Source organism: Desmodus rotundus, chromosome X (assembly GCF_022682495.2).
Source record: "Desmodus rotundus isolate HL8 chromosome X, HLdesRot8A.1, whole genome shotgun sequence".
NCBI lineage: Eukaryota > Metazoa > Chordata > Mammalia > Chiroptera > Phyllostomidae > Desmodus > Desmodus rotundus.
The window spans coordinates 90604514-90627013 of NC_071400.1; the positions used below are offsets into that span (position 1 = coordinate 90604514).

At 42.6% G+C, this 22500-nt stretch overlaps 1 protein-coding gene across 5 annotated transcripts in view; it reads left to right on the top strand.

Moving 5' to 3' along the window:
* The window catches only part of SH3KBP1 (SH3 domain containing kinase binding protein 1), a 311830-nt gene that overhangs the window by 133526 nt on the left and 155804 nt on the right, over positions 1–22500 (top strand). For all 5 annotated transcript variants that reach the window (XM_053917427.1, XM_053917429.1, XM_053917430.1 and 2 more), the window contains one exon: positions 18420–18523. In XM_053917427.1, coding sequence (XP_053773402.1) covers positions 18420–18523 — 104 coding nt within the window. The remainder of the gene's footprint in view (positions 1–18419; positions 18524–22500) is intronic.

A 22500-nucleotide genomic window follows, 5' to 3' on the forward strand; every position in this document is an offset into this window, starting at 1 on the left:
TAACTGGTTCTTCAGATTAGAATCACAGGGCTATTTATATATAGTCCTGCCAAGCATTTTAATCTGTGTATACTCTTTTTGGCCAGTAACCCATTTGGAATGTTGAAAAGCTTAAGGACCTCTCTCTTCTCTTTGAAAACCCTTTCCAGGATCCCCAGGAAGGAATACTGGGGTTCATTCTCATACTATCTCTAGCCCGTTTCTCGCTCCTACAGCCAGCAAACATTTGCTGAATGAACTAGGTTTCCACATGACCTGTCAGAAGCTTCTGGAGAGCTTTAGAGGACTCTGGTTCTTTGTTGAGAAAACCCCATGGTGATTTTGTTGAGTAATGAAGTTACAACAGCATTTCTGATTTTGGTAAGCCACCCGTTCCCACCCACTGCTCAGCAGTACAAGTTCTTTACTGCACAGGATTGGCTGGGTGGTGGGATGTGGTTCACTTTGCATGCAGCTCAGCATGCTTCAGCATCCTACCTTCCCCAAAGGCTTTTTGTATCATCTCCATGTTGATTTCAATGAATGTGGGATACAGCCATTCATAGTGAATTGGATGCATTGCAATCTCTCAGTGCCAATCACACCCTGCCAACCTTGTTAGATGATGCCTGAAGCCTGCCAGCTAAGTGATGTTTCTTTTAACATGTTTAATATTTCAAAATAAAGTTTTAGTAAAGATGTATAAAAAGGGATCAAGAAGGGACTTGAGCATATACCTGTATACCCATGGTCATAGCAACATTATTCACAGTAGGCAAAAGGTACAAACATTATTCAGCCTTAAAAGGAAGGTTTGACACATACTACAACATGGATGAACCTCAGAACATTATGCCAAGTGAAATAAGCTAGTCACAAAAGGACAGATGCTATATGATTCCACTTATATGAGGCACCTAGGATAGTCAAATTCATAGAAACAGAGAGTAGCAGAGTGGTTGCCAGGGCTGGGGGCAGGAGAACGGGAAGTTCATGTTTCATGGGTATGGAGTTTCAGTTTAGGGAGATGAAAAAATTCTGCAAATTAATGGTGCTGATGGTTCTACAATGATGTGGATGTGCTTAATGCCATTGAATTGTACACTCAACAAGTGGCTAAATGGTAAATTTTACGTTATGAATGTTTTACCACAGTAAAAAGGGGATCAGTAATAATGACAAATATCCAACACCCTTCTACCCACCATCAGCTAAGAAATTTAAAAAATTAACAATTTGCCCTAGCTGGTGTGGCTCAATGGATTGAGCTCCAGCCTGTGAACCAAAGGATCACTGGTTCGATTCCCAGTCAGGACACATGCCTGGGTTGAGAGCCATGTCTCCAGTAGGGGGCGTGTGAGAGGCAACCACACATTGATGTTTCTCTCTCTTTCTCCCTCCCTTTCCCTCTCTCTAAAAATAAATAAAAATTAAAAAAATAAAAAATAAAAATTCACAATTACAGTTGACATGTCATATTGTGCATGTTACGTCGTCTCAGTTGCAGTGTGTGTTTTTTGGAGGACTGAAGGATGACTTGGGAAAGAGAATTCTGTGTCAGGAGAACTTTCTTTCTGCTTTATTTTCCATTTGCATTTGTTAGCTACAGAGAAACATGCAACAAGCGGGAGATGAACCTCTCCTTTAAAATTTGTGTTTCTAGAAACTTCTAAAAAGAAATCTGTCTAGAAACTTTTGTTTACCATTTGGACCTTGATGAACATGGAGAAACAGTCAAGAGAAGTAACACTTAACTTACCAGGAAAGAAGAATGATAGAGTATATTTACAGCCTTTCTCCTCAAGGAGTGTGTGTTTTAAACATTTTGGAGGCCTTTCTGTATGCCGGGTATCATTGCGTCGGTTATCAGTTGCCACAATAATACTGCATGACAAGCAGCCACTGAACCTCAGTGGCACGCTACAATAGCATTTATTCCTTCTGAATCTGGGGCAGGCTGGAAACTAGCGGGGTGGCTTTTCTGATTTTGACTGGGCTTTCTCAGTGCCAGGAGGTCAGCAGACATTTATCTTGAGCTCAGGTGCGTGCCTGGGGCCACTCAAATGCTCCAGCAGGCTAGCTTGAGCATGCTTGTGTGGCAGTGGTGGACACACCACAGAGTGAGTGGAAACATCTGAGTTCTTGTGGGGCCTGGGCTTCAAAGTGGCACATTGCTACTTCCACTTCACTTTGTTTTCCAAAACAAGTCATGTGGTGAGTGTGGGGGGGAATCTACTCTGTCTTTAAGGGAGGCACTCTAAAGTCGTGTGACAAAGGGCATAGATACCACGAGGGTGGAAGAATTCGGGCCTAACTGCGGCGTGTGGTACTCCTGATTCTGTGCAGAGTATTGTAGTAGAGACATCCAGGCTGTCTTTTAACACAAACAAAGAGTACTCTCTGCCCTCATTTTATAGTGGGAAAGCCTGAGGTTCACAGGGCTACTGTGACCTATCCAAGGCCACACTTCTAGTGAGTGGTGTAGTTTGGACTGGAACCCAGGTCTGTCAGACCTCTTCCTCTGTGCTGCCTCTGCACTATTCCTCCCCGCAGGTGGGATTACTGTCTCTTTCTGGAAATATCTGCTTTGTCTTCTGTGCCTCAGTATTTGCCCCCCACTCTTCCTCTTTCTCTTTTTTTATTTTGCTGACTCCTCTTCTTCACCTTCTTAAATGCAAGCTGTTTATGCCTGTGGCTTTGGCATCTTCTACTGTGTACTCGCTTGTGGGCTTAGCAATGCCACAAAGCATACAAGCCCCTAAACCTAACCTCTGGGCCGGCCTACCCTACTTGCTCTCCTCACCCCTCACCTCTACTTGCAGATACTGTGCTGCTTAGTGGGCCCTTGGCTGCAAGTCACAGACACCCTGGTTTAATGTGGCTTAAGTCATAAGGAAATGTTAGTCTTGTACAACAGTCCAGGGGCCAGGCAGGTTCCCTGGGGCCCAGGTTTCTTCTCTCTCCACCCTGCCTTGCGCTCTGTTGGCTTCACACTGTGGCCAGCTAGTGGGCTGATGGGCTTCCCTAGTACATCCAGTGGGGCAAGGACAGGGGGCTGCTTTTCTTTGAAATTCCCCGGACAGACCCACCTCTGCCTCTCATTGTGCCATCCTGGCTTAGGGCTGGTTAAGCAGTAGATTCTCCCACCTGTCAGAATGGGGTAATCTGCTTCTCTCTTCTGCGTCTCAACCTTCAGTTCTTCTCATCAACCCGTCAGGGTCATTTGTAACTCCTGCTCCTTCATCATTTCTTTGTTGTTCTTTCCTTTGTTTTTGAGAACCTTACTAAAGGACTGCTCTGGGCTAGCTTTTAGTAATCCACACGGAGGCCTACTCAGCTGCTGCCCGCAGGAGTCTAGGCATGGAGGGACAAGCAGTCCTGGGTGGCATGGGCAGGGTAGGGACAGCGGATACGCACTGGGTGCTATGCTGTCCTGTGGTCGTGGTGATGGGGGCACCTACCCCTTCCTCAAAGGCAGTCAGGGAAGGTGTCCAGAAGGGGGTCACTTCTAAGCTGATGATTCACCCTTAGCAATGTCTCTTGCACTTCCTTACAAAAAATATCATTCCTGGTCTCTGATTTGGACCGTTTATTACTCCTTTCTATAGGCAACCAGAGGTTGGTAAACCATAGCCCATGGGTCAAATTCTGTATGCCTGTTTTTGTAAATAAAGTTTTATTGGTGCATGGCCACACCTATTCATTTACATATCATCTATGGCTGCTTTTTTTTTTTTTTTTTAAGTAGAACAGCAGAATTAAGTAATTGCCACAGAGATTGTATGGTCCTCAAAGCCTAAAATATGCACAGTCTGGCCCTTTGGGGAAAGTTTGCCAAGCCCTGCTGTAGATGAGTAGGAAAGCTCAAGTCCTACAGTCCAGGAGGTTTCATCTTGCCAAGGAGATGACTTATATGTAATATATAGAAAACTTTATAATGAAGCCTGTTGAGGTGGAGATATTTAAATGCTGAAGCTTATAGTGCCAGACGCAAATCAGTGTTGGAGAGATTCACGCACGTTTATTTGTCTACTTTTCCCTTGCTGCTGTCCTTTGTCCACAGATGAATATACATTCATTTTCTTGCCTGAAGATTTCTAGATTGACACTTTCTAGATTTATGATTTCTAAATTTACACTTCTCATGACACTCGGTTCCCTCCCTGTGAGTGGAGAGTAAAGGTTGCAGATCACTTTGGAAAATGAAAAATGTGAGTGTGAGATGCCATTTTTTTTAATGTACCTTTGCTTCTCTCCCATACTTACAAGGAAAATAGGACTTGCTTAAGTAAATGAGAAACGTCTTTATTTGCTTGGAACAAGGAGAAAATTTATGTATCACTAACCTATTTGTTTGAAGAAAAGTCTGCTTAAAAACCTTCCCTTACAGCTACCCAGTCCCTTTGCACTGCTCACTCCTGTAGAAACCTGTCCTTTTCTGGAGGACACCCCTCTAGAGGGGCCTTGGAGACAAAGCCATTTGCAGCCCCTAGAGGAGGCCAAGCCCCTGGGAATGGGCTACTTGTCCTGAAGACCAGAGAATCTCCCGCACAGTGAGCCAGCTTTCACTCGGGCCATCACGATGTTTAGATCTCACTGCCATTTTAATTTTTTCATGTGAGTTGTACACTTTCTTACAGGCTCACCCTGAATTTTCTTAGTTAGACTTATTCTCAAAATAATGCTTAGTGTAAAAAATTAAAGGAAAGTCATGGCATGAAGTGTAATATAAAAGTCCTTCCCCTGGTCATACTCCCCGGAGACGTGGCTCGTGGTTATCTCCCGAGAAGAGCTCCACACATTTATTCTCAGACAGACCGTAAGCAGTTGCGGGTCTAATCGAAGTACACGGTGATACAGATATATGGTATTTAAGAAAATACAAATGGAATCATACTGTTTCTATTGCATTGCAATTAGTTCCGTGAGGTCGAAAAGAATCTTGAAAACATAACCGGACCAGTTCATTGAGAGCAACACTGCTCGTTTGTAGATATTCGTACATATTCTATGACTTGACTAACCAGTTCCCTGATTGAAGGACATTTAGGATGATTCTGGCTTTTCACTTTTCTGAATAATGTAGCAGTGAACTTTCTGCATGTATCTTGGCATATTTCATGTAAGTCATCTGGTATATAGCTTCTGAAAAGTGGAATTGCTGTTTTCTTGATTTAAAAAAATGTGAACAATTGGTTGGATGGCTCTGGTCTCAGTTGGAGTTGCTGACGTCAGGGTCCTTCATCCTCTGGTGAAAGCACAAAGATGGGACCGTGGTGGACGTCAGGCAGCCCCACCAGGCAAATCCTGTGCAGTTATAAACATTGGGACAAATATCCTTCCCTTCATGGAACATTTGTGCCGTCGCTGCCCAGCAGGCTCTAGGGACACGTAGGCAAACAATGACAATGCAGCTGACCAGGGCTGGGAGAGGGAGGTGTGTATAAAGCACTGTGGGTTCACAGGAGCCCAAAGTGACCTCTTTATACCTAGCCGGCAGCTGGAGGGGATAGGCCTTGGAGTACCTTCTAGAACTTTACTACTTAGCAAAGGGACAGAAATGGAGGGCTTGGTTGAAGGGGGGTCGTTGAGGCAGTGGCATGTGTCAGCCTGCGGATGAGCTGTGCTGGCCTTCGTGGAAGGGAGCGTGGGCATTGAGCTCAGCTGAGCCAAGATGCCAGATGACAGAGTGGGGCTCTTGCCAGCCACTGACCCGGATAATAAGAGGGCACTTGGCAAGCAGCCTCCTGAATGCTGTGCCACGCGGCCATTCGTGGACCAGGACCTATTAAATTGCCTAGTATGATTCTTTTGTCATCACGTGCTGCTCTAAAGCCTATGAAACATTCTAATGTTGAGTCCAAATGTTATATGTACTGCTTATTTTAGAATGCATAACTCCCCCATGCACCTTTGGGTCTCCTTGCAAACCATAATCTTGAAAGTCAGGACTAGGAGTGAACTTTAAAAAATTGCTGTGGAACCTGTTTGCCAGTCTGTTGAAGTCTGTGGACCCCTTCTCACAGTAGTGTTTTTGTAAATGACTAAAATAATAAAATCCCTGGGATTAAAGAGGAAACCACTTATACTGAAATCGTTTTCAAAATGTAAAAACATAAGCAATACATATTCTTTATCAAGGCATTAATAATAAGATCCAGCAGCAGGCCTGCAAGTTATCATAATTTGGAAATAGGGATGAATGTAAATGATATTTGAAGATAACTGCAGGAACCGTGATGTGCAATAAAAATATCTGTCCTGTGCTGGGAAATACATAAAATCCACATGTGCTGCCAGTACCAGGGTGGTTCATTGTCTGTTCCCACAGTGGAAAGAAAGGCCACATTTCAGGGAGAGGACAGTGAAAATAAAGATACAATGTTCTTCCCATCCATGTTTAAACCCCCTGAATTCTGTCCATGAACTCCAGTTAAGAACCTCTGCTTTTACAGAAGAAGGAATTGTGGAGATGATAACCCCCTTTTGCATCAAAGAAATTCATAAATACCTGGCCCCCCCTTCTTTATTCTGATGCAATGAGAAAGGAAACTATATTAAAAATGAGTCAAAATTTGAAAATGATTTTGACTACCTGTAATACAGATCTTTTCCTTCTTCCTAGAGAGAGATGTAGAATTTTCTGTCATTCTCTAAATTTCCCTGTATAGTGACCATTTTTTTTTGGTACTGATTTTAAAAACTGACAAACTCTGGATCTGTTTATGGCATTTCTTCCCCAAGAATTCTCTAAGAATAGGCAAGAGATATAGACCCAGATGAAGGTCTCTAGGATTTTCCTAGACCTCTGTCACAGTTCCTAATATGTGTGTGCTTGCACACACCCCTCCTTCCCTCCTTCCCTCTCCGCTCTCTCCTTTTCCTCTTCTTCCTTTCCTGCTTCCCCCCTTAACTGTAAAAGGTAGGGGTCTGATAGGTCCATTGGTCAGCAGCAAAGTTTGAGAATGCCTTTAAAAATAGGTACGTTACAGGGAGCACATTGGATAAGAAGGAAGAAATCTTGTTTATGTTCAACACATAACTTATATTTAGAACATTCCTTCAGTTTTTCCTTTGAAATTCTGTATTCTCATTTCACTCGAATGACTCGGCACGGAGCATTTAAAAGTAGACCAAACAAAACTCTGTAAATATGTCGAGATCTTTTGGGCATTTTGCCCAAATCAGCCTTGCCGGAGCAGAGAAAGGCAACGTGCTTTATGGATCAGATTTTCTCCTCTGAACATCCAGACTGCCTTCCCGGGGAGTTGGTGGCCTGGGCTGGGGGAGTCAGGCCAGGGACAGAGGAGCACTTTGGAGAAGTGTCCCCCGGGTATGTTCTGCTGTGGGTCGAGTCATTTGGATTAAGGGGCATGCTGCAAGACCCAAACCACCCCCTGGGACCAGCCTACGGAAAGGGGGAAACCAGAAAGCCGTTCACACTCATTGCCGACTTTTGTTTTCCAGTGTGGTTCCTTTATCTCACTCTGATGGGAAGGGAAGCCTGGTGAAAGAATACTGGTTGGATTGGTGAAAGAATACTGGTTGGATTGGTGTAAATAGTTAACAAAGCTGCCTTTTAACATATTTATGAACATAAAGACAAATGGAAAACGGGAGGGAGTCACAGGGCAGCAAGCCTTTCAGTAAAGTAGGTCTGTCCCCATCATTCCAGTTTTATATGTGAAAAAAGTAGGTGTAGAGCCATGAAGTAAGCCACATGCGATGGCCACGGTGCCGGGTCCACTGGCTCATCTGTCTGTGTTGTGAGGCCTGAGACGCTGCTGTCTGTGTGCCTAATGCTACAGTGTGGACCACACGTCTGTGAGCTATACCATCAGAGTTTGTGTGTCCTTTCACACAGCCAATTCCTACCCCATTTTACCAAGACAGTTGAGGTGGAGGGGCCTCGTGGTTGGAGGAGCTCTTCATGCCCATGGTACCAAAGTTATAGATGTGGCTTCTAAGAGAATATCAGGTGACAGTGTTAACATTGAAAACATCCATATGCTGCTTCTCTTTGCGGAAACTCGGTTTACGGAATGGATGGCCCCATTCTGTGGCACACCAGAAATGTATTTTTTGCCGATCTGACACAGACAACATGTGTAATGTTGATTCAGTCACACCAGACAGTTATTGTTGTGTTCGCTGTTGTCATTTTTTAAATTTGATAATCTAAAGGAAAAGAAATCAGTGCCCCTGACTAAATAGTCAGGTGTAGCATGTTTTAAAATTTCTTCCAGCACACCAGTTGAAAATTGCTACCTTTCTGTATTACGCTGGTAGTAGAAACTCGATTTTTTTGGTTGTATGTTAATTGACTGACTTCAAGACTGCTTTCAGTGGCTTCTGTAAAGATGGTGTTAGACTGAAGTTTCTAGGGCTGAGGAAGGACCACATCAGAAGTTTGTGTCCCTCCCTCTGTTTCTAAATATGCAGCACTTGGGCTCACAGATGAATTGAGAGTGGGCATTTGTCCTAAAGTGGCATCCATATAATCATCATGAGGCACTTGTTGGTGTTGGCAAATGAGCCACTTCTGTTGACAAAGGTGTGCGTGAAAGAGGTGAAAGGTGTCAGAGCTGAGGGGGTGGAGACAAACAGGTAAGTTGACACTCAGAGATCATTGAAACACAGTGGGATGCGAGCAGTGCTAGAGGAAGCCAGTGGTTCTTGGGGGAACCCAGAGAAGGGGCCCCCATGGTTGGGCATGTGTGCATGTTCGAGTGAGTGAGTGAGAGTGAGCTCGAATGCACACAGGGCCCCTCCACCGCTGGGAGAGAGATGGCTGCTTGGGCTGTGTGGTCTGAGGAATCAGGCCAGGGAAAACGACCTTTGACTGGTGACTGAGAGGGTATTGTGGGGCTCCTTGGTGTTCTTTGACAGTGTCTGATCACAATGATTAGTGTGGGCTATACAGGTGTGGAGCTGCTTCTCTGGGCTCACAACTCCTGCTGGTTTTATGGACCAGCCACAACCAGTTCAGAGCCCCCTTGTCATTTTTGCCTATGACAACCATCTTTGTGCCTGATTCATTTGGTGTTTATTTATTTACTTGGGGAATAAGAACTAACTTGACTATTACTGTCATCAAAACATGATCAGAAGGATGTTGCATAGTGCAAGACAATTATTTTAATAGGTGATTATGATGTTTTAAAAAATAGTGTGTTTCATGCCCTTTGTAAAAACAAATTGATGTGCAGACACATTTAAATGAGTCTTTCTTCACACTCCCCAACCCCTTTTCCAAAAATACCACTGTGACATTGGGGTGTATTCTTCCATATCATTTTCTGTGTGTATACAATTGTGTTTGGGCACACACACCCTTTCTCTCATTCACTTAATTACATTAGGCCCTTGCATATTATTTGAACGTTGAATGGGTCTAGTTATACATTTATAAACATTAGTTGAATGCATACTCTGTACTAGATTCTGGGATCATATTGTACATATTACATGACTTGCTGTTTTAACTTAATGCAGTAATTTTCAACTGGTATGCTGTAAGAATTTTTAAAACATGCAATACCTGACCATTTAGTCAGGAGCACTGACCTGTCTCTCCTTAGATTGTTAAATTCAAAAAATGACAACAGCCAACACAACAATAGCTGTCCAGTGTGAATGAATCGAAGTTATACTTATTTTTTGTCAGATCAGCAAAAAATATATTTTTTGATGTGCCGCAGAATTTTAGTGATTCGTTTTTGTGTGCCATAGATGAAAAAGGTTGAAAATCGCTGACTTAAGGTACTATGGACACTTTTTACGTGTCCATACACATAGAGCTGCTTGCTGTGTTTAAAAGGTATTTAGTTTCCCACATGATTCGTGTAGCCCTTCCCTCTCAGCGGACGTGCAGGATGTTTGCTGTGTAGATCTTTGTGCATGTATGCATTTGCTATTAGAAATGGTGCTCTCCTGAACATTTTATATATATAGTTTTGCCTACTTAAAACAAATCTTTTCTGTCTTTTTTTAAAATCGTCTCCCGAGAACATTTTTTCATTGGTTCTAGAGGGAGAATAAGAGAGAGAGAAACATCGATGTGAGAAACATTGATGTAAGAAACAGCGATTGGCTGCCTTCTCATACACGCCCCAACCAGGGATCAAACCCTCAACCTCGGTATGTGCCCTGACTGGGAATCGAACCTGGTACCTCTTGGCCTATGGGATGATGCTCTAACCAACTGAGCCAAGGCTTCTGCCTTTTAAAATGTTTAAATCTAAAATCAAGTATACATAATTTCTTGTTCAGATATATATAACTCTGCCCTACCATTTGTTATGGATAATTGCCAGTGGACCATAAACTTGGAAGCCAAAAGGTGTAAGGCATATGTTGTTTAGTACCACAGATGCTTCAGGCTACAGCGTTGGTTGAATGAGGCACCTTCAACATAGTGGCAAGACTACAGGGGCCACCACCTTTCCCTCCCTATAGCTGCTGCAATTCAAGGTGGCATTGGCTTTTTTCCTATTTAAGTTGTGGTAAAATACACATAATGTAAGATTTACCATTTTACACATTTTGGCATTAATTTTTAAGCACACACTGGTGGGTGCCCTGTGTAACACCAGGATGAGGCTTTGACTTTCCCTCCATCTTTCCTGTCCTTCCCCGGTGCCCCTCTGACTGTCTACAAGTTTGTGCTCACAAAACCCATGACCTAAAACAGAATGTGGAATAGGTGCCCATTAACTCATTCATCCATCTTTTTATATCCAAAACAAGTAAGAGAGGGACATTGGCTCCCAAAGGGGGCAATAGACACAGTTCAACTGGAGATGACACTGGATATCTGCCTCTCTTTCCCTGCATATATGATTCTTTCCACTGTGTTTTTCAGGCTTTGTCTGTTTTTCATTGTCATCTGTTGGTTCATCTGCCTGCTTCTACGCTGCCCTGCCCTACGCAGTCCTGCACACCCCTGACACCAGGCACTTCTCCCTAGCTCCCTGCCCTCATAACAGCTTGTCCCTTCACTGCCCGAAAACCTCCTCTGCTTCCTTATTGCCCATAAAATAAAGTCCTTATCTTTAGCATGACATCCAAAGTCCCCCTGAAATGCCCTCCTAATCTGCCTTCCTGGTTTTATCTTGGGCTGGGGGAAGAAGAGGGCTGCAGACCACAGCTTCTTCAACTCATGTGCCTTGGGCAAGTTATCCGACCTTTCTGTGCTCATCCATAGAGGTGGACCAGTGCCCCTAACCTGGTGTGAGGGCTTGAGGGGAAGCACGTAACATGTCTAGCATGGTTCTTGGCACATAGCAGACACTAAATCAATGTCTATTTTCTTCATCTCCAACAAGGTTCAGTTGATTTTCCTTTTGTGACTTTTTACTTTACTTGCCTCCCTCCCTACTGCCCCTGCCCGCCAACCCCCCATGGCTCAGAGGTTCTAATAAGTGGTTCCCTAGTAGTTCTACATTTTTTCTGCTCTATCCTGGTGGGACTCTGGAGCAAATGAGCACTGGTGTAGCTATAGCCTCTTTTCAGATAAACCTTGCCTTTGAAGTAGCAGGCGAATGGATTTACTGTTTTCTGCCATGCAGAGAGATTGACGATACACATCCCTAGGCTCATCTGCGGGGGACAAGCAGTGCTGGTTAATGAAATACTGTACATTTCCACTACAGCAGTCCAGCCATAATCAAGAGGGGATGGTAAAGAAAGACCCACGAGCTCCTTTTTTCCCCCCTGACATGCCATAATCTCTGAAGGGTCCTCGTCTTTCTTGAGTTACATTATATTAAAATAGATTAATGAGTGGGAATTGTTCCAAGAAATATATGATACTGGGCTCACAAGATGAGTAATTTAGCATCCAGAATCCATTGGATATCCCAAGTAAAATGGGTGATTGTCCTTATTTAGTTTGTGTTTTCCCATCCTGAATAGGAAACCTGGCCCCTTGCATAAGTTTTCAACTCAAGAACAGCTTCTTCAAGAAGCCAGAATGCCTGCTGCTCAGTAACTTGGGGAGTTGTTGCACTCCTAGCAGTTTTTGCTGATAAAACGTAGGGGAGACCACTGACTTTTCCACCCCTTAACTCCCAAGAACACATTTCCAGAGCTAGAGACTGCTTAGTTCCACTATTCCCCAGGTCCGTGAAATAAAAATGAGCATGGCAGCATTTATCTGGGTCATGCATTAGGGTAATATTGACAAATAAGTATGATTTTCCCCCCTTTTGGTGGAAGAAGTCAAATATAGGACCTGTGTAGCATGATCCTCAAAAAGTCCCATTTATTGATGGACAGCAGATCTGTCAAGATGTCTCTTGACCTTGACAGTATGTTAGAATAACCTCAGGAACTCTTAAATCCAAGTGTCCAGGCCTCATCCCAGATCAATGACATTAAAGTATCTAGGGGTGGGGACCAGGCATCTGTATTTTTATTCCCCCCCAATTTTTATTTAGAAACATTTCAAATGTATAGAAAAATTGTAACAATAGTACAATGTACACCCATCTAGATTCACCCATTGTTAGCCTTTTGTCACATTTGCTTGCTGTGTGTGTGTGTGTGTGTGTGTGTAGGTATTTATTGTTTACTCACATGCTCCTTTTGTTTTTTCCCTTAAAATTATTTGAAAGTAAGTTATAGATATCAGGACACTTGATCCCCACAAACTTCAGAACAAGGACATTGTCACATGTAACTGCAGCTCAGTCAGGAAATGTAACATTCACTCAACGCTATCAGCTAGTATTAGTTTGTATTTGAATTTCTCCAGTTTTCCTAATAATGTCCTTTTATAACCTTTTTTAAAAACACTGAATCCAATTAAAGATTGTATTATATTGTTATATCTCTTTACTGTTTTTAAATCCAGAACACCCCTCGCCTTTTAACAATCTTATGTGATATTGACTTAAACAAGAAATTTTAAAAACGAGGTCAGTTTTTGTAGACTGTCCCTCAGTTTGGATTTGTATGATTGCTTCCTCACCGTCAGATTTCGGTTAAATGTTTTGGGCTGGAACATTCTGTAGGTGATTAAGTCCTTCGCAGCACATCATATAAGGAGTCACCTGATGTCAGTTTGTCCCATCATTGGCGATGTGAACTTTAATGCTGTGTCTGCCAGCTTTCTTCATTCTAAGGGGACCGCTTTCCTTTTGTAATTAATAAGTAATCTGTAGGGAGGTGTTTTGAGACTCTGTAACTATCCTTTTCACTCACTAGTTCAGAAACCATTGATTCTTGCTAGAATCAACTATTGCTGTGACGGTTATAAAATGTTGATTATCTGTTTCTATTATTTCTATATTTATTAGGTTGACATTGTTTAAAAAAAATACACTTGAAAAAAAAAAAGAAGGGCTTACCCTTCTTACCCCATACGTAACTATCTAATCGTATCCATCTATCTAGCTATCAACCTAGCTACCTATTGAATGTGTCAGTATGTGCTCATGAATTTTTTGAAATGAATAAATTATAATACATTCCCCAGTACATGCTCTTACTATTCCAGATTTGGCCTGTGGAAGCCCCATCAGGCTGATCCAGTGTCCTTTTGGAATTACCCCTCAAGGGTTTGAGCACTTCATTAATTTTGGCCGAACCACTTTGTATTTTCTTTGTCTCAGCCCTGGAAGAAGCCCTTTTTTTCTATGGAGACAGCTCCTGAGAACTGCTATGTAGAAGGTCATCGGTAGTTTTATGAAAGCTCCCCAGGTGATTTCAATGTGCAGCCAAGATTGAGAGCCACTGGTTAGGATCCTCCAAAGGAAGACCACTTGTTCCCACCAGGCACTTTCCAGTTGTCACCGTTGTCATCTCTTGTCGCCTATAATAAGTGGCACTGATTCATTGTTGAGGTTTAGATTTTCATGGGGAGTGCCACTTGGGGAGTCACGTTTAAGTACAGGTCCCTGGCCCCAAACTGCAGAGAGTGCACTTCTGAGGTCTGCTCTCTCTGCACTTCAGCATTCTGACACAGGTGGTCCCCAGGCCATGTCTGGAGAAAATGCCCAAAGTGACCTGAGAATTAGGGTCTTCTCCTGATTTTCCTCTTTGGTTTTATCAGTGCTTTGTCCATTGCAGAAAGATGTCACGATACTGTCATGTTCCCTAGGCATGTGGTACAGATCCAGTTGATTAATGTAGTGGATTCCTTGAAAATACCAAATGATTGAAATGCTTGTAGTTATACTTCTAGTCTGTCATGGGGAGTGGGTATGGGATGTACAAAAACAGGAACTGTGTGAATGTTGGAAGTTACCTATTGACCCAAAGACTTATTTCAACCACTGCGCTATTTAGTGTTATATTTTCATGGTCATCGAATGAATTGGCCTAGTAAAGTTCTCGCATGTTATAAGACCCCTCAGAAGGCTCTAAAGTGTAGATGTGTGTGCTGTTTCTGAGGCTGAGTCATGCCACCCTTTTCAGTTTCTGCTATTTCCTTTTCAGAGAATGCAAATACACTACATTTCCTCCCCATCCAACCAGCTTTATTTCATTAAAAATGGGCCCCAGTTCCCAGCAGCTAGCTGTAAGGAAATGCTCCTGATTTGTGGGTTCTCACTTCTTGGTTTCACATTTTAATGATGTGCCATTTTAGCCCAGCTAGTCCTTTCTGCAAGCTCAAGAGCTACAGCCCAGAATTCTCCTTAAGAATGGTCAGACATGGGAGGAAGTGCCTCTGGAGTTACACTTCCTGACTTGAAATCCAAGGCCCTCCACTTTCTGGCTGTAAGATCTCTGGTAAAGTACATGGTCTCTATGTGTCCCTCAGTCTTCTTGTCTGTAAAAAGGGGTCAGTGATCTACCCCAGAAGTTCAGTGTAATGATTAAATAGGGTAATCATGCATGCAAGGTGCTTAGTGGTCTCTGGCACACAGTAAGTGCTCAATAAATGTTAGCTGTTACTATTTTATTAAACAAAGCAGGTCATGAATAAAAGGTGGTTATAAGGACTAGTGAGGGAGTTAAGGGTCTGCCTGTGTTCCTATAGATGAATACATGTTCATACACGTATATTCTGTGACTATAATACAATATGGCAATAGAGACATATCGAGTACGGTTGGGAAGTCTGCCTTATTCATACTATTTTGGTAAGCCATGCTACAAATATATTTGCATTTGTATCCATAAAATGTGTGTCCTTTATTTTCAATTATATATAAGGAGTTAAATGATCCTACCTAGAAAACACATAAAGGACCATGGCAATGGCCATGATAGGAAGGAAGAAAAACATGTGCTCTCTTCTTTGTATATAATTCTAGTATAGAGTTATATTATTGTCCATAATCAGCAAATATATTTATTTTTTTTTTTAAAGAAAACGTCTCTCAAGAGTCAGTTTATTCCGTAGGGTAAAAAAGCCCATTGAAACGTGCTAACACTTGAGTTCATGTGGACTGGGCACTGGGTGGGGAGGTAATAGCTTCAACTAAGGGATTCCAGACCATGGCCTTGGGAAAGTCATATTTTTCCCCCCAGTTTTATTCCAACTATGGAAAAGAGATGACATTGTTGTCATCTCTTTTCAAGATGGTCAAGACTGGCTAGTAAACCTCAATGAAATGCCGGTGGAGGGAAAAATAGCAAACGACATGTTTAAGCTTCCTTAAATTTAAGGTAGATGGAGGCAACTGAAATGCAGTGTCTCCACATCAATGCCCCCCCCCACCTGGAGTGGGCTTTAGGTTGGGCAGAACTGGCAAACAAGGTTGAAACAGTGATGTGCAGAAGTTGAGGCCTGAAAGAACAGCAGTCCAGGGGTTTGGCAGTTACGTGTGATGAGAAAGCCCTGGTGAGGACCTAAGGCTGTGCTATGCAGTGTTGCAGGAAGCAGTTAAGTGCAAATCGCAGAGAATTTGGGACAAGATGTGAGCTGAAATGGTTCATCCAGCATTGAAGGGAGAGCTCTGAACTCAGGCCAAGGAGATACTGCCACTTACTAGCTTGGTAACCTCGGGTAAGTCCCAGCCCCAATGTCCGCATGTGCAGAGTGATTGCTCATTCTGGCTCCTTTCTTTTTTCGTTTGAACTCATGTAGTTGGCAGCGTGTGATAAGGGTGATGGCTATCAGGAGTGCTTTAGAGAAGATTACAAGCTATCCCAATACCAGAGGGAATCACTTTTTCTGCTCAAGGTCAGGTCAGGTGACCTTTACCACAGTAACATCTGCATACCCCCCTGTAAGGCCTCACTTTTCTTAATCCTTTGTGTTGGTATGTGCCTTCTAGGGCTTTATGCCACCAACTGAATAACCTTCTTAGAGGCTTTTTAAGAAATACTGACTAGCCTGGCAGAGTAAATGTTTCATTTTTTCCTAATAACTAGATAGGGCTTTATAGAAGTCTGATACAGAGATATGGTTCTAGAGAAATCTGAGTGTTCTGTTCCAGGTCTGGAATCTGATGGGTTAGTCTTAAAGAATACATCACCCTCTCCTTTGCGGTCTGTGTAGTGTTGGGTTAGATGTTACTGTTTACAGAGGGTTTTGAACTTAGTCACAATCAGCTAACACTAGGTCCTTACCAGGTCTTTAAACGTTAAGTCAGTTCGATCAGGACTTTGGGGACTTCTGTGGTTGTGAGTGTCGGGTTTCAGACATTTGTCTTGTTTTTTTTTTGTTTGTTTTGTGTTCAGATTGTGTTTGTATCTGTGGAGTTTGCTTTTAACGTAACATCTAGCAAATAAAGCTCTTAAAGATCTATAGTAGAACTTCACCTTAAGGGGTGCAGACAGGAACAGACAAGTCACCAGGTGCCGGTTATGAGTGCAAGATCACCTTGTCATCTAGACTTTCTCAGCTAGAGTGAGAACTCTGTATCGTTTCCGAGGCTCAGTGCTTGATTGGTCTTCCATTGTGTTGAAAGCCATGGTGGAGTTCTTTGCGCTGGGGTACTACACTTCCTGACTCGCCACCTGGGAAAAGCCAGTTGGGGTGGGCCCTCTGTCCCTGGGAGAGCCAGGGCCTGGTTGAGTCCCCATATTCTGCCTGCTGACAATGCAGTTATATCACCTGGGAATTGGCCCGAGAGCTCAGCTTTTGTTCTCATCAGGATCAGGAGGCTTGCGATTTTGTACAAAGGGGTGGAAGGTATTCTTATAGTCGCCAAAGATGTGCTTAGACAAGATAGTGATTCTAGACTTCTGTCCTCTTCCCTCTGTTCAACTCTGTCCTTCCTTAGTGGGGTTCAGGTAGAGAAAAATGGAACAGAGAACTAGGCCACTGGCTTTGAAAAATATTGATCAGTGAGCACATCAGATGTAGCAGGCCTTCCCCTTTGTATGATATCCTGCTGCATGGGGCCTTAATGTGGCCTCTGATCACTCCTGTGGGGACTTGCTTTCTCAGGGAAAAGATTAGAAAAGAAAAAAAAAATCCCTGTAGGCAGTGTCCAAAAATAATGTAAGCGTTTCTAAATGTTTCCTTGAAGTTGATGATCCTTTTGGTTTTCTAGGCCATGTGGTGGCAGGAAGGAATGATGCAAGGTGGTCAGCCTTGAGCAACAAACTTCTGAGCAATGCTGCTCTCATTTCCTTTCTCCTGGTCTCCTGTGCCTGCCTTGGGCCTGCACTGCTGTCTCTTGGTCTCCTCCCCCTGCCCACCACCACGCACACCACATGCATGTTCTTTCTCCCCGCAATCCATGTGTGTGCTGTGGATAGTTGTCAGTACTTGAACCAGCTCTAAGGCAGGGAGGGCCTCCCAGCTGGGCCACACTCGGTGAGTGAGATGCTATAACCTTGAGTGTCTTCTAGTCGTGAAGTGTGGTCCTGGCTTTTATCTCGATTTGCCTGGCTTGGTTCTGTGTAAGCAGCCAGGGATCCTGCTAATGGATCCCCTGGGAACAGAGTGAAGAGGACAGAAGTGGATTTGTTGAACCCCTGTGGGGCGTTTGAAATGGTACCAAGAGCAGGCTGAAATCTAATCAGTCTTTGCTTATCAGGCCTGAGTTCCAGCATGTTGAAAGGGTGATGATTAGTGAGAAAAAGGCCAGGACAGTTTATCTTTTCCTTTGCACATTGGGGAAAAATTTCCTCTGCCTTGCTAGCAATAGAAGCAGACCATTCTTTTTACTCTACCACATCATATCAGCTTTCATTAAAAATCAACAGCAGCAAATACAAAGCCCCATCCATGGAAAACTGTTTAAGGCAACACTGTGCTCCAGCGCTTCGGGGTGGGGTTTTTCCTTTTGCACCAACAGATCTGTTTCTCATATCCATGCCTTTCTGACCCAGCAGCTTTTAAAAGACCAAGAAGCATTGCTCTGCTTTCTACTGCCTCTCTCTGAGAGATCAGGGCTGCTGTGCCTCTAGTCATGTCCCAGAGAGCGTATTTGAGACGAGTCAGCTTAATTTGCCTGCATGCCTAGGAAACCTCTCTTTAAAATCTAATTTTGAGAGAAGAGCCGTATCTAAATATTTTGCTTTTTCCCATTTAGGCGAGCGACGGAGGCGCCGGTGCCAGGTAGCATTCAGCTACCTGCCCCAGAATGATGATGAGCTAGAGCTGAAAGTCGGGGACATCATTGAGGTGGTAGGGGAGGTAAGTGTGTCAGGCCGGTGGGTGTGGTAGCCTTGCGGAGGATTGTCAGAACCTACCCTCAGCTGGTTGGCCTTGCCTGTGGTGGTGGATGTTAAAACTCAAAGAGACCTTAGAAGTCATCTAGTTAACTTCTCAGAAGAAAAGGGTTTCCAAAGAGCAATGCCATAGAGCCCACTGGGGGGCCATTTAAAACCATTGTCTTTCTAACACAGAGTGCTAGGTACCTCTGAAATTCCAACCCAGTGCTACAGCTTTTCTGCTCTGCTTCAATTACTAGTAAACTCTGGATATCCAGGTGTGCTCCTGATCTATCTCTATAGGATGGATTCTGTATTCATTGTGGAGGACTGTGCGGATTCAGAGGGAAAGAAATGAAGTGACATTCATAGAAGACCTAGTGTGTGCCAGCTGTGACAAGGGTCTTTACTAACTGGCCCCTTGGCTCATCACACCCACTTTCTGTTGTAGATGAGGAATGAAATTCAAGAGACTCTAGAAGAGGCAGGGCTGAGGGTCAAAGCCAGGTCTACCTGGCTACAGACCTTGTACTTCCCACCACACCACTGTCCCTTCTTCCTGCTTGGTCCTGGCTACTCAGGAAAGCCCTGCTGGTGAAGTGTCCCACCAGACTGTAGCACGGGCTTCTCAGGCTCCACTCCCTTGGGTCTGAGGTGGGGCCTGGGCTTCAGACTTAGAACCTGATCATTCATTCTGATTCAACACATGTTATCTGTGTATAGAAATACAGTTTTCTGATTGCTTTGGTTTCCTGAATACCATTGGACCTTATAGAAACACACAACTTACAAAAAAGGAAGCTAGCAGTCAAAGAGGAGATTAGATGAGAGTAGGGCTGATGCCAGCAGCCAGATTTCCTGACTCTCATATAAACATAAGGTGAGCATGTGTCAAAGCTTTATTTAACTCATTATTGAAGGGATCTGTAAGATGGTAAGGCTGGCTCAAAGAAAACTGTGAAAGAGCAAAGTATTTATAATCACTGAAACAGAAAAGACTTGATTAAGATTGCTAAGTTAGATACAAAACTACATAGTGTCCTACATGGCAATAAAGCTATAACTTCTGAGGTCATCTTTTTTAGGAGATAAATCACTTACATCTCTGCTGGTCAAAATTTGTTTTCATTGCCATGTGACAAGAATCATTTACATTGCTTTCAGTTTTCTACCAGTCAACATCTCCACTAACAGAGTTGTAAACTAACCTCATGAATAGTAAATAGTGTGTCAAACAAGATACGTTTCTCTGAAGAATTCATTAATAGGGTTTCTAGTGTGGCACTGGGAAGACATGCAGTAACCCCTTTGCCTATTTCCAACTTTTGGATAATAATAATTTGTATTAATATGTCATTCATTCATTATTTTTTTATCCCTGCTGCCAATCAGGACACATAGGAGATTTGTTGAAAGTTGAATGAATGAAAAATAGGCAACAGAGTAGAACATGTATGCCAGTAGTAGAAAAACAAATTTCTTAAGACTGAAACCATAGTCCTGGCTGGCGTGGCTCAGTGGATTGAGTGCCGGCCTGCAAACCAAAGGGGTTGCCAGTTTGATTCCCAGTCAGAGCACATGCCTGGGTTGTGGGCCAAGTCCCCAGTTGGAGGCATCACATCGATGTTTCTTTCCCTCTCTTTCTCCCTCCCTTCTTTCTCTAAAAGCAACACAAGTAAAATGTCTTTAAAAAAATTACTGAAACCATGGAAGAAATTCCAGAGGAAAAAACAGTGTGACTAATTTCAAAAAAAGAGTCAAAATTTTGGTATGATTTGAAGTGAATTTAGCTAAACAAAGAGAACAACAAACAGGAAAAAATTGCAATAAAAGGAAAGTTATTATATTTGTAGCATCTGAAAACATATTAGGAAGCTGCTATAACAGTGATAAATGATAGATCTGCCATAAACACAATCCCCGAAGGGGAAATTAAAATCTTAATGCTGAGAAAATATTCCATCCTGCTATTAATTACATAAATACAAACGAACACAATAATGGGTTCCTGCTTTTGAAATTCTAAGAAAATATTTAGTGGTTAGACTGTTGGCAATGCTCAGAAGTGGTGACTCTGTATATTTTTATGAAGCTATTTAGCAAGGTATGTCAAGAGCTATAAAAATCTGAATTAATGCACTTTGACCCTGTAATCTCACTCCTAGGAATTTATCCATAGAAAATGGTTAACAGGAAAAAAAATGTGAAATGTGTTCATTGCAGCAGTGCACGTGATACAAATAATCAAGAAGTGAATAGTTATGTGAATTGTTATATTATCCAGGTAAAAGATTGTGAAGCCATTAGGATGGTAAACACAGAGGCCTTTAAATATGTATTTATGACAATACTGTGCTTTGTAATTATCTGTTATGTTCTGCTAACCTGCAAGCTCTTTTAACAACAGGGATCTGGTTTTTATCTTTATATTCATGGTACCTGGAATAGTGCCTAAAACCTAATACATACCTTAATAAATACTTGATGAATGAAGTAAATTAATAAATGGATGCATGAAATGATGTTTTGCAAAATAAATGAACAGATCGGAACACACAATTGCAAATACTAGGATATAGTCATGTAAAATACATCTCCATGCACATGACCAACGACTGAAAGGGGACAAGAATTGGAAATCATTCTGTCATAGATTATTTTTCCTTTAATGTTGTAATAATGGTTTCTGAAATAGAAATCAAGATAAGGAAAATGAATAATAAGTTTCTGGGACATATCACCCACTCTCAGTTACCCATTAGCTGTAGGGAAGTGAGCATGGATAGCTAAAGAAGGGGTTCAGGGCTGCTTTTCTTCACCTAGGTGACGTCGAACTTCATCACCACTTACAATGCCAGTCTTCTTTCCACTCACCGCCAGTACAATGCTAGGCTTCATTCTGGGCTTTCAAGTAGGGAAAAGGAAAAATAGCTATGTAGCCTATGCTATTTATGTAAAACAAAACATAAAAGTTGGCCTTTTAATCCGTATTTAAATAATGATATCATCAGAAATTAATTCCCCTGTTCTTCCGATTTACTTGTAATATTGTAGGTTTTGGGCCATTATAACCATATAATATAAAGTGTGCCCTTTCCTCTTATAAAGGGTTTTGTATAAATGTCAATGGGTAACCATTTCCTAATTCCACTGAAAAGTAAAAACAAAATAAACAAACATCCCAAATACACAAAACCCCTTAAATCTCAGGGACTGATTGAGGTAAGACTGTAGCAATAGCTTTGCAATACTGTAAGATCAATTAATCTATTTGGTCAATAAAATTATATTGTGTAACTGTACAAGTATATGTGTATATATATTCTTATTGTTGATGAATAGGTCGAGTCTCCTGTATTGCAAAGCTACACACACACACAGATGCAGATGCTGTGAAACAACTGCAGCGTGTGGACTGAAGGTCCTACAGTTGCCATCCCTAATCTCTGTTGTCTTGTCCACGCCTAATTTAGCATTTTTTAACCTTCAAATCATTACCATTATCCCTTCACACCACTAACTCTGTCTTCACACTTACGTACGTCTGAGCCATTTAACCAAATTGTGGGCTAGCAATAAGGACAGCGGGCTTAAGCACGTTTGGATAGACACAGCCCTGACGCTCACTGGGCAGGAATCGACTACCAGCCTTGAGTGCTCAGCCTGGATGGGCCTCTGCAGCGTGGCTTAGAGGAGGAATGGAGAGCACGTGGCCATCCAGGGATAGTGGAGTTGGCAAGGCGAAGTCGCTCAAGAAAGCCCTCACCATGCTTCTGCCTCCTGGCTGTAGAGCTGTGAGTGGTTCTGCTCTCATCATTAAATTCATCAATGTGAACCTGAAAGAACTGGGCTGCCAGTTCAAAAGGAAAAATAGCAGGCTGAATTCCTGGGTAGATGTTATTAAAGAGATTGTTTGTAAATACGTACTTGTGTCATTTTGTCCAGAGTGGAGCAGACTGA